Below are 12,675 nucleotides of genomic sequence, written 5' to 3'. Positions count from 1 at the left end.
ATCGAGTGCCGCCTAACGTCTCTCAGGTACCAGGTGTTACCTATGGTGTCACATGTGTCGGTCCAGTGTTACGTGTGTCAGGTGTCAAGTGTAGTATCCTTGCGGGTCGGCTAGTGTCACCTCCAAGAGGCAGTCTAACCCAAAATTGCTTAAAGAATTTGCACTTAAAATGTACACAGTTAATGGGAATGAGGTCGAGTTTCTTACAATGGCTTGTGGGTCGGTTTTGCAAAGTCGAGCGAGGAAAGATTTTTTTGAAGCCAGATGAATCAGTCTTGCGGGGGGCTTGATGAGGCCAGTTTTTCGATGGTGAGGGAGGCCTAAGCCAGGTGAAGTTAACTTTGCAACACCGAGTGATTCAGTGATGCCAGTCTTCATTTGCAAGGGTGCTTAGGTTTGCAAAGACTGAGTGGGTTTAGTATTGTGAAGTTATAGATGAGGTAAGACATGCGAAGGTCTGTTGAAGTTATTTACATTGTCATACATTGTAATACAGTGTCATACATTGTCTGTTTCCTTGTATACAGTAGTCAGTAAACACTGGCTAGTAACACTTCAGCAGCTGCTGCACAAGACAGTATGATGACGGGTTTATTGTCTCAGAGAACGGAAGACAGGCCTTATATTTGTGAGGACAGATGACTGGGCATACTGTTGCAGGGAACAGATGACAGGCATTACTGTTACTTCCACATAGTGGTGGATGACAGGCCTCACAATTACATAGGACGGATGACAGATGGCAGGTTTACCGCTGCACGGGGCAGCTGACGGCTTACGGCCACATATGACATATTGCTGCTGCATGAGGCAGATGACCTGATCTACTGCTGAGAACAGCAACATTGTGATTATGTCGAATATCTTATGGAGTTAGCTCGATTTGGTCTTCATAGTATTTCGTGTGTAAATATTTTTGTTTATATCCAGATAATTATAGGAATTATATAATTCCTATATTTATGAAACTACTAGTTTCAGAAAATTCAAAGAGATGCTTCATTATAAATATATTTTTTTTAAATACTAATCACATAAGTGTGTGTAAGAATTAAATTCTGAGAGCACTTTTCACCCTAGGAGTTAATATCGTGGCTGTATGTGTCGTTACATAAAATTGAATGCATATGTGAATATAACATCCGTAAATCTGTTGCCTCTCAGAATTTTCAAACCCTACTTCAAACATCTGACCGACCCGAGTTCGACTCATAAATGTTCCCCAAATTTTGACTTTAAAATTCGTGTTACTGTAATCTTCAGTTATATTATACCTTTTAAATTGAACATTGCATAGCTCTGATTGTATTTGTGGCATATCTACATCTATTCCCTCTGATATCGCTGTCTCTCTGTTTCTCTCTCTGTTTCTCTCTCTCTCTCTCTCTCTCTCTCTCTCTCTCTCTCTCTCTCTCTCTCTCTCTCTCTCTCTCTCTCTCTCTCTCTCTCTCTCTCTCTCTCTCTCTCTCTCTCTCTCTCTCTCTCTCTCTCTCTCTCTCTCTCTCTCTCTCTCTCTCTCTCTCTCTCTCTCTCTCTCTCTCTCTCTCTCTCTCTCTCTCTCTCTCTCTCTACCTCCACTAATAACAATTTCCACATGTTCCCATTCCTGCCCTTCGTCCTCTGACTCTTCCTCTCACGTTCCTCAGCAAATTCTTTACGCCCACTGCCGCTTCATTTTCTATTGCAAACATTCCTTTTCAGCTCCGAAAATCTCCTATTTGCCAACTCAAACACAATTCTGAAATCCCATATAATTTTCTTGGAATTCAAGCTTCGTATTTGTCAGATTATTTCCATTTGCAAATGGTGTTTTGACTTCGATTTTATTAGAATTTTATGTTCGATACTTTCTGACATTATATGTATATATATATCATTAAACACAACATCATTGTGACTATTGTTATTTTTCTTTGGGATATTTTCCATTCTATGCAAATATACTCTTCTATCTAGAGGACGAAGAAACACTAGATCACTTAATTTTTCCATTTTTATTGTTCTACGTTTCGACCGCAGTGTGACATCGGAGTACATTGTTGAACTGATACAGCTATACTGAGCTTATAAGGAGAGATCTAGATATTTAAAAGTTAGGTGAATCGTAGAGTGAAGTGTACCCACACTTATAAGTGTATAGATCTCTCCTTGTAAGCTCAGTATAGCTGTGACAGTCCAACAGTGTACTCCTGAAAATGTCATATTGCGGTCGAAACGTCGAACAGTAAAAATTGAAAGATTAAGTGATCTAGCGTTTCTTCGTCCTCCAGATAAAAGAAGATATTTGTGTAGAACGTAAAATATCCCAAAGACAATTAACAATGGTCACAATGATGTTGACATGTGTATTAAAGAAAACCTGCTCCCCCAAAAAATATATATTTATATGACAGAAAGGGGTGAGATCAATGATTGTAACACGAATCTTCTCTATATTTTTATATATCTCTTCACAGCTCACAGGTACATTCTACCATTTTCAACAACATGGCAGTACGTCCAGCACACTGCTCCAACCATCTTATAAACATTAGAAGTAAAAAACAACTACACAAGGCCTATTGGTCCATTGACAATTTAACCTCATCCTTCTTGTTTATATCTCCTATTGCTCAAGCAAAATTAAATATAAACAATATATAGGAGATATGATATAACTTCACCTTTCCCTTTGAAAATGTTGACAGGCCCTAATAAACACATCTCTTAGCTTCAAGCGATATCAAACTTTAAAATGAAAATTGGAATCTAATTTTTCAACTTCCTCCTTCCCCCTTCCCCTCGATTTCCCCATTTTTGTCAGCTTCATTAACAGGTATTTATGCACATTCATTGGGATAAAGATTACCAATCTTAAATGTGATTGAGGACTAGATGCTACAACAAAGGGACTCCACCGTACCAGGCTTGGGAAGGTTGTAAAACTAGTAAGAATAAAATCTCAGTGAACTCACTGCTCCCCGCTTGAGGCCAAAGAAAAAATATTTTTCTCTGCTACGTGAGTGAGACTGAACAAAGAGTTACATGCCCATCAGAATGGGATTTAACGCGTCAACTTGGAAGGGGCTGTTGTCTAAGAGAGAGTTGTGCTGAATGTGAGAGGTGTGTCGACTGTAGGAGAGGTGTGTCGACTGTAGGAGAAGTGTGTCGACTGTGGGAGACGTGTGTCGAGTAGGAGAGAGTTCTGTCGACTTGGAGAGGGTTGTACCGACTGACACCGGGATCTCGACTGAGACAGTGTTGTTTTGACTGGGAAAGGTGTGTGTCGACTAGGAGAGAGAGAGAGACATGTCGACTGTGAAAGGAGTGTGTTTACGGTGAGAGGGTTATATCGACTAGGAAACTGATTTGTCGAATTGGACAAGAAAGTGTCGACTGGGAGAAGGCTGTATTAACAGTGAGGCAATGTGTCGACTGAGAGATGAATGTGTCGACTGAGAGAGGGCTGAGTCGACTAGGAGAAAAGTGCGTCGACTTGGAAATGATTGTATCAACTGGGAGTGGTGTGTATAAATGGATTTTCATATTACTTATGTTTGCAATATTGCTACGAATTGGCTCCGTTAATCCACTTAAGTGCATTTACGTAGTGTGTTTACTTGAGGATGACATCAAGTAGCTCGTCAAACATACATTTTAAAACCTCTCTGAAAATGACAAAGCTTTGCAATATTGTTCAACATTGAAAGGACATTTGGAGGCATTTCATAACATTGGCCAAGAGTAATTTTGTTTTCTTACAGTTTGTGAATGTTCTTTATATCACTTTTTAGAGCAGAATAATCACTTTTTAGAGCAGAATAATCACTTTTTAGAGCAGAATAATCACTTTTTAGAGCAGAATAATCACTTTTTAGAGCAGAATGATCACTTTTTAGAGCAGAATGATCACTTTTTAGAGCAGAATGATCACTTTTTAGAGCAGAATGATCACTTTTTAGAACAGAATAATCACTTTTTAGAGCAGAATGATCACTTTTTAGAGCAGAATAATCACTTTTTAGAGCAAAATAATCACTTTTTAGAGCAGAATAATCACTTTTTAGAGCAGAATAATCACTTTTTAGAGCAGAATAATCACTTTTTAGAGCAGAATAATCACTTTTTAGAGCAGAATAATCACTTTTTAGAGCAGAATAATCACTTTTTAGAGCAGAATAATCACTTTTTAGAGCAGAATAATCACTTTTTAGAGCAGAATAAATCACAATGGTGCTGAAAAAATTAGAGCCAGTCCACCTATATGAAAGGAAATTGCCGATTATTTGTTTTTTATTGTTGCCACCGGAGGTAGCTAATTTATTGTGCACCCCATACTCATCCTGTGAGCGGTAGCGCAAAAAGCATTAGAGAGCACAAAAGGTCTTTATCAGACCTCAACTTAGATTATTACATAAAACATTCGCCGATGTTTCGATCCGTCCTAGACCTAAATATAGTCTTTTTTTTTCCTTTAATTTCATGTGTTGGTTGGGTTGTTTCATCTTTTTCATTATCTTCCGTATCTAAAGCTAGAAATCGCCCATAAATATCAAATCAGCTTCTCAGTACATGTATCAAGACTTAATGTCAAAGGTGATACGAGCCAACAAAATGATCAGAGCAATACTGAATATACTTATATTCTTGTATAAAATAACATGCTCTCCATCACGTATTGTTTGAACACATAAAAATTGTGCATAACACCTGTTGTAGGAAAACGTAGGTGTATAGTACACCTACCGTAGGAACACGTCGGTGTATAGTGCACCTACTGTAGGAATAATGCTGTATGCAAGACACAGTAGCAACAATACAGAGGGAGACTCAACAACTGTAGCAGGCGCAATACAGAGTGCGCTCAACAGGAACATCTCAGTCAGTCGGATGATTCAGTCACAATGGCGTTGCAACATTTTCAGGAAACTAGTTTCAGGATTTCCCCCGAGAATCTGCCGACCGTCTGTGTTTCACCGGTGTTGTACTAATTCCCAATCAGACAAAGAACGTGTATGCGTCTTTGCACTTTCACTTTGTACTTTTTTTAGAATGAATTGATGCGGGTGGTTACAGTGCTTTGGGGGGATAAATATAAGATTATTTATTCCCCACAATTCTCTCTGACTAGCGACGTGAGAAAAGTTAGAAAGAGAGACAGAGAGAGAGAATTTGATTACATTCAGCTACCTGTTCACAAAACATATTCACTCTGAAAGCGCCGGGCGGATGCAGTGTTGCAAGCGTCAGTGGGATTTTCAGTAGGGTTTCAAGTAGGATTTGCAGTTGAATTTCCAAATGGATGTCAGTGTGCCCTTTGCCTCTTGGCTCGATCTGTTCAGAGCTGAAGCTGAACTACGTAACAGTCCCTGCGTGGTAGAGTGCAAGCAACCATTTCCCACACACCAGCATGATTTGCATGCGCATGGGGCATTAATGCAGGCAGCTGAGGGAGAAAATGTAGCAATGATGTTACTTTCCAAAAGGAAAATGGCAGGAGTAAAGATAGTACTAAAATATTGGTAAAATCATCTAAATGCGTATTGCAAACATTCAAGAAAATGCAGCGTGGAACTAATGTATCTAGTAAAGGCTAGTAAACTAATGTTTTTTGTTTTTAAATCAACACCAAACTATGATGGTTGAATAACAGCAAACACACACACTCACACACACACACATACACACACACACACACACACACACACATACACACACACACACACACACACACACACACACACACACACACACACACACACACACACACACACACACACTATTATGTTAAGACCACACCTGCTGAAGGTTGATCATGACCAGAGGTATCACCGTTTTTCTGTTGCAATCATCTATTGCAACAGCATCGACAGTATCGCCGTCTGTTGGGGGTACCCAGCAGTGGCCGGGTACCTCTGTCTGTTATCTTTCTCAGTCCCTCCTCTCTCTCTCTCTCTCTCTCTCTCTCTCTCTCTCTCTCTCTCTCTCTCTCTCTCTCTCTCTCTCTTATTCTGCTATTCTCCCTTTCTGCTCCATTCACTCGCTCTTGCATTCCTCCTTCTTCCCTACCTACGTCCTTCCTATTCTCCCTCTCTCCCTCCTATTTCCCTTCCCTTTCTCTCTATCGTTCTCTCTCCTTCTATCCCTTCAGTTTCCTCTTCCAGTGGGAAAAACATTCTCGAGTAACATTCAATGAACGTTATCGACGTTCATTGAACGTTGTATCAACGCTTTCGACGTTCAGTATTACCGACGTAGAAGTAACGTTATAGTCATTAAACCTACATTTAATCAACGTTGAATTGACGGTCAATTAACGTTATCGCCATTGTTTCAGCCCCAGAGATAAAGTGTATATCCCTGCAGATAATTCTTACGTAACACAAGAATATTTTCATACTAGCGTGTATTATCATATGACCTTATTTAATTCATAAAAATAATTCCTTTCGACGGGGGACAGGCAGCCAGTGTATATATATTCATGTTAGGCACATATCGAGGTCTCCCCCTCCCCCTCCCCAACTGCTGACACTTCCCCAGGATACAACCCAACAACAAGCTGAATAACTCCTGGATACTTATTTACGTCTAGGTGAACAGAGGTATCAGGTCATCGGAAAATCGCCCAAGCATTTCATGTCCCGATCGGGATTTGAACCCGGAATTCCCGATTGTGTGTCGAGAATGAACCCAACTGTACTACCGGGATCCCTTAACCATGTACTCACTTAGTTGTACTCACCAAGTTGTACTTGCGGGGGTTGAGCTTTGGCTCTTTTGTCCCGTCTCTCAGCCGTCAATCAACTGGTGTACAGATTCTTGAGCCTACTGGGCTCTATCAAATCTATTCTAGTCACAGTGACTATCCAAGGTGTTTATACTCTTGTTCGTGTGTACTAATTTTCTTTGGCAAAATAAATATCCTAGCAGACACATATATATAATTTGTAATATAATCATTGGTCGCAACATCAAGTGTGGCTGCACTTATCCTTTATATTCACATATGTTTAAGTGCGTCATTGATATTATGATATATACGACTTCACGGTAGCATGTAATTAATTGTTAGTAAATATATAGCGCTGTGAACGACATGTCCATTTATATATCATCATTTAATAGAACACTTAAATTTGAAATATATTATTGCGTCAGTGCTGTTGATAATAGCTGACATCAAATTAATTTGTTGTCAAATAGAGTAACTATTTCATTTTATAATTGGAAAATTCTCTGATCTCAAATATTCTCCTGTAGTGGATGATACTTTATTCAGACTAGAGACTCTAATGGAGAGACTGAGAAAACCCATACATTGAAGTTTTATAGAGATAGCTGACCATTAGCTCCAGAAATATATAGAGAAGAGGTGTGAATTGCACCAGGTACCATATCTTTCCAGCATTGCCTAGCCTATTCCATGAAACAGTTAGGATGCTGACTTCTGAACCGGGCAGGTATGCTGCTCCGCTCATTGAACTAGCAAATATTTTGAATAGACGAATGAAGATTTGAAATTGCAAAGTGAAGACTTCAGTGTGATACTTTTGCATGAGTAGTTTAAGTAGTGTCACACGCTATCATAATCAGACAATAAGTCATAATCACGTGGCTGAAAATTTGACATCCAATCCACAAGTCTGAAAATAAAGGAAATGAAAACGTTTCGGTCCGCCTTTGACCATTACACGACTGGCTAATGGTCCAGGATGGACCGAAACGACATATTCTGTTTTTTTCTCAGATTTATGGGTTGATTATCTGAGCACAATACTGTTTCAGGAGGAGACATGATATTCGCTACAATGTAGTATATAACCACCATTGTATCATAATACCTAATGAGAGTTGTAATAGATCACCAATAAAACAATAATCAATAAATAATCTCCGATTCGGACCATAACAATGTCAACTTTTTCACCGTTTGGTTGTTGTTGTTGACAGTGATTTAATAAATTATAATCAAGATAATAACATAAAAGTAAATATAAATACAGAAAAAAACTAATTACGAGTATAGCTGAAGGGGAGAACACACGAGTTTTGAGAAATAAAATATTATAGCATTTTGAGAAAGAAAATCTTACAGCATTTTGAGAAAGAAAATCTTACAGCATTTTGAGAAAGAAAATCTTACAGCATTTTGAGAAAGAAAATCTTACAGCATTTTGAGAAAGAAAATCTTACAGCATTTTGAGAAAGAAAATCTTACAGCATTTTGAGAAAGAAAATCTTACAGCATTTTGAGAAAGAAAATCTTACAGCATTTTGAGAAAGAAAATCTTACAGCATTTTGAGAAAGAAAATCTTACAGCATTTTGAGAAAGAAAGTCTTACAGCATTTTGAGAAATCAATCCATCCTCGCGGTAACTAAAGTATACAGGCACTAAACTACACCAGATTTCTCAATTAACTCAGAGAAAAGAAGAGATACAAAGAAAAGAAAAGGAAGCAGAGAGAGAGATTCAGATATTTTCAACAAGAAACATTGAATTGAAGACAAACAGGATCCGGGTAGTATTCGTTCTTATAATCCATCCTCTGATTTTTTCTTAAATTCACGTTTTTACCTCGCCTCGTGACTCTAATATTTAATGTCACCTTATTGTATGATGCTTCACATATTCTCTTGCCTACAAACACAACCCAGTTGCCTTCCTTGTGGCATGGAACGTGAAGAGAGGTGTTGGTGAAGCAGACGCGAGAGTCAAGTGGTTGTAAAGAAATGGGTAAATGGGGGAGAATGTATTATGAGGATGGGATGTGCATTTGGAAGCCAGAATGGGAAGATGATGGGACGGAATGGGTGAAGAGAGAGGGGGTGCAGAGCTGACCAAGCAGAATGGATGGATTGGGCAACAGAAGGGCGCAGCTGTGTTAACACGCAATCAATCATAATATCAACCCGTTCTTTTGATTTGACACTACATATAAAATTCAACTTCCTAAACTAACCTGAAACTTACTAACCAAACCAACCCACCTAACCTATCACTCCAATGCAGAGAAAACGTAGATTTCCATTACTTGTTATTACGTGAACCATTACTTGTTATAGTAGGTTGGATTTCTAACGTTAGTCACCATTATTTACAAATCGTGATCTGTTAGTTGAGAGGACGGGTTGTATACATAGCCTCACAGTTATTTTTGTTGACACCGCTTGTACTATGTCACTACTATGTCATAGTAACTTGTTGTGACTACTGGAGAACGGTAGCTTAGTGTGACACAGCTTATAGTGTCACTTTGCCCTCTATGTATTTATATAAATGTTTTGCTGTTATAAATGTCCTTGAATTTTATGTTCCACACACTCACATGCAGCTTGAAAATCTTATATATCATTTATACACCTTTTTCCAAGCATCCTCTCAGAGAGGTTAATTAATCCCCTGCTAAACGAACAATACATTTGGAGTGAGGAAGGAATTAAATTAGCATTTTACCATGATTTATTACGCTTGGAGATTAAACTTAACACCTCTTTTATACAGTTTTCATTGCATACATACGTTATAGTGGTAAGTATGCCAACTTTGTTTTCACAAACAGACCAAATAATTATCCCGCATATGATGTGGAGCTCAGACAACCTCGCATGTGCTTGGGAAATAAATGCTTGCTCTAAAGCTGCACCAACACCCACTTAACACACACACTCACACACACCAATTCACTTGTTGATTGGCAGTTGAATTGCGGGACAAAAGAGCCAAAGCTCAACCCCCAGCAAGCACAACTAGGTGAGAACACACGTTCGTCTCTGACTGAAGAGGAAGAACGCTTTTATTAGTCATAGTATCAAATGTACGTATAATAAGCAAGGGGCTGGGACTTTTTGTCATTTGCGTCCGGCAAGTGAGAATCGTGGCCCAGTAGCTAAAACTCGTCCTGCAAGCTCATATGGGTGAGAACACACAACCGATATTATGTTCGTTTGTGTCTTCTCAAACACACAACAGCAAATTCGTACACCAACACACATTTGTGCATAAGAAAATAACAGAAAATGAAAGTTAAAATCACTGCATTAGAGACATTGATTTGTAACGACAGAAACTTACGCATGGTAAACCAGATTCTGAAAAATTTTATTCGTGGAGATAAGTGTGTTCATCTGCACTGGTGACCTCTTTAAACTGGCTCCCCTACTCGAATAATTCAAGTATAGTTCAAGTTGATTCGAATCCATAATTCGAATAATTCAAACACTCGTGGTAACTTTTATATGAACTGATGTTGGTATTGATCCAGAGATTGTGTTCTCGTGGTATCACATCCAGCTGCTCACAGCTGCTCTGGTACTCTAATATCATCCTTGGTACCTCTGGTAAGTGCTCGAGATTCCCATTTTGTCTTCCTCCATTGGTACTTCCATATCGATTATAAATCTCAAACTTTTTGGGGGGATATATATATATATATATATATATATATATATATATATATATATATATATATATATATATATATATATATATATATATATATATATATATATATATATGGGTGAGAACACACAACCGATATTATGTTCGTTTGTGTCTTCTCAAACACACAACAGCAAATTCGTACACCAACACACATTTGTGCATAAGAAAATAACAGAAAATGAAAGTTAAAATCACTGCATTAGAGACATTGATTTGTAACGACAGAAACTTACGCATGGTTCTATACCATGCAACTATATGAGTTTTAGTCATATCGGTGCCACTTCTTAAATGTGCCGCGGGACTCAACTCATTATAACAACAGGCAGTTGTTATAATGTGGTCACTCCTAGACAAGTGGTTCATGGAAGAATTTCAAGGGGTTCATTGCACTAATACTTTGTGTTATATTGTAAGAACCACTTACAAGTCTGTTGAACTGAATGTCTCTGGCTATCATTTACATGCAGTTTTAACGGAAAATAACCGTGCAGAACTTTTAGCATATGAATGTACGTATTTGTCGCAACAATGGCTGCTGTTTTTGCTAGCTTGGACTATGTTGGTGTAGAGGGTCCACAGGTAACAATGTGGTCTAGATGTAAGACCCTGGTTGGAAAAGCGGGAATGAGACATAAAAGGCAGGGAAATACTGTTCTAGAACAACTACTGACTTTTCCCATTTGTGGAACCTAAACAGTTGCCTAACTCCCAAGTACCTATTTACTGATACATGAACAGAGACATCAAATGAAAAAAAGTGCCCAATATCTTCCGTCCTTCCCGGGGACTGTACCTGCGTCTTTCAATTGTGAATCGAGGATGCAGACTACTGTGCTTCAGATCCCTTATACACCATGCTCTACATTCCAATATTGACAGAAATTACATGTGGTTGTCAGTCACAATCTGACATAATTCAGGTTACTCATAATTCATAGTTGCTCATAATTCAGTTCACCGTCGGATAAATAATCTATACAAGGCCTAGAGTTACATCCTTTTTTACTCGACTCTACGACATTTAGTAAAGGGCATGAGCCAGCAGGAACCAGTTTACTAGTGCACGAGAATTATTGGCGTTTGCTTGTGGGTGCAGATGAGTTCCAACATCTGTTATATATGAGTTCCAATATCTGGTATAGATGAGTTCCAACACCTGGTATAGATGAGTTCCAATATCTGGTATAGATGAGTTCCCACACCTGGTATAGATGAGTTCCAACACCTGGTATATATGAGTTCCAACACCTGGTATAGATGAATTCCAACACCTGGTATAGATGAGTTCCAACACCTGGTATATATGAGTTCCAACACCTGGTATAGATGAGTTCCAAAACCTGGTATAGATGAGTTCCAACACCTGGTATAAATGAGTTCCAATGCCTACATTTTGTCTTCATTATCATCACCACTTTCCTCTCCATTTAAATTATAATTTATATATTCTGATTCCTATTAATATTATTCTTAGTCGTATTTAAACTTTTATCATAGTGTATTATTCTTATTTTTGTTCTTTTCTCCAATTTCTTCCACTTTCCCGTTTTCCATTTTCAATCCCCGGTCAGTAGTAATAATAATCGATCAATTGCAAGCGATACTTTAAGTTTCCTTGAGTCATCTGAGTGCAACACGTGACTAACCCGGATTACCAAATCGATTTGCAATATCCATGGAAAGTGGTGTTTAGCTATGCACCATCTCCCTTAATAACCGTCTGATTGTAGAAAAACAATTCAAGTATCTCGTTCGTCACCTTATGGAATGGAAAGGAAATTTAGTATCGACCAAATATTTTTATACATAAACGAATGGGATATCTTAAGACCTTTAATAAGAAGTGACTTAAAATCGTACTTCTCGATTGCGTGAGTTAGATATAGAGTTTCGACGCGGTGCTCCTTAATGTTTACAGAAGGTTGAGAATTCTTCTTTATTTTCCCAGGATTACCGTCCAAGCAGCTGGGGAATAAAAATAAACTCGGCACTTGGAAACGGCGTCTTGCAACTTGAACTGTGATCTCAATACCAATTCCAGACTCTTTGAGCAAAATGAAGCTGGAAAATCCACAACATTTATATTAAACAGTTGTGTCTTTGAAAACAGTCCTGGACTAAAGGCGATATTGGGAGGTTCTCAAGCGTTTCAATGGACTTGTTTATGCTGAAATTGCTAGTGTCATATACCATTACTGAAATAAAATAAAACAAATTAGAAATTTAGTAAATTTCCGTTTTCTTCAA

The 12,675-nt window shown here is 38.3% G+C and overlaps 1 protein-coding gene across 1 annotated transcript; it reads right to left on the bottom strand.

Annotated features, from left to right (window-relative positions):
- Nucleotides 1-3,737: 3,737 nt before the first annotated feature.
- On the bottom strand, nt 3,738-10,370 carry LOC138369416 (uncharacterized). Its single transcript, XM_069332653.1, has 2 exons — nt 10,318-10,370; nt 3,738-4,239 (listed from the first exon to the last, which is right to left on the bottom strand). Exons 1-2 carry the CDS (start codon nt 10,368-10,370, stop codon nt 3,738-3,740), a joined length of 555 nt encoding a protein of 184 aa, XP_069188754.1.
- Between the last annotated feature and the right edge of the window lie 2,305 nt (nt 10,371-12,675).

The sequence above is a fragment of the Procambarus clarkii genome, chromosome 28, assembly GCF_040958095.1.
Source record: "Procambarus clarkii isolate CNS0578487 chromosome 28, FALCON_Pclarkii_2.0, whole genome shotgun sequence".
Classification (NCBI taxonomy): domain Eukaryota; kingdom Metazoa; phylum Arthropoda; class Malacostraca; order Decapoda; family Cambaridae; genus Procambarus; species Procambarus clarkii.
Note: the sequence above shows the minus strand (reverse complement) of the source record. Positions and strands in the feature narration are given on the sequence as shown.

Bases quoted from the DNA above. Each gene is read 5' to 3' on its own strand.
- LOC138369416 (XM_069332653.1), bottom strand. From the start codon at position 10,370: ATGGAAGTACCAATGGAGGAAGACAAAATGGGAATCTCGAGCACTTAC. The intron at 4,240-10,317 runs GTACCAAGGATG...CCTTTCATATAG, and splicing joins ATCTCGAGCACTTACCAGAG to GTGGACTGGCTCTAATTTTT.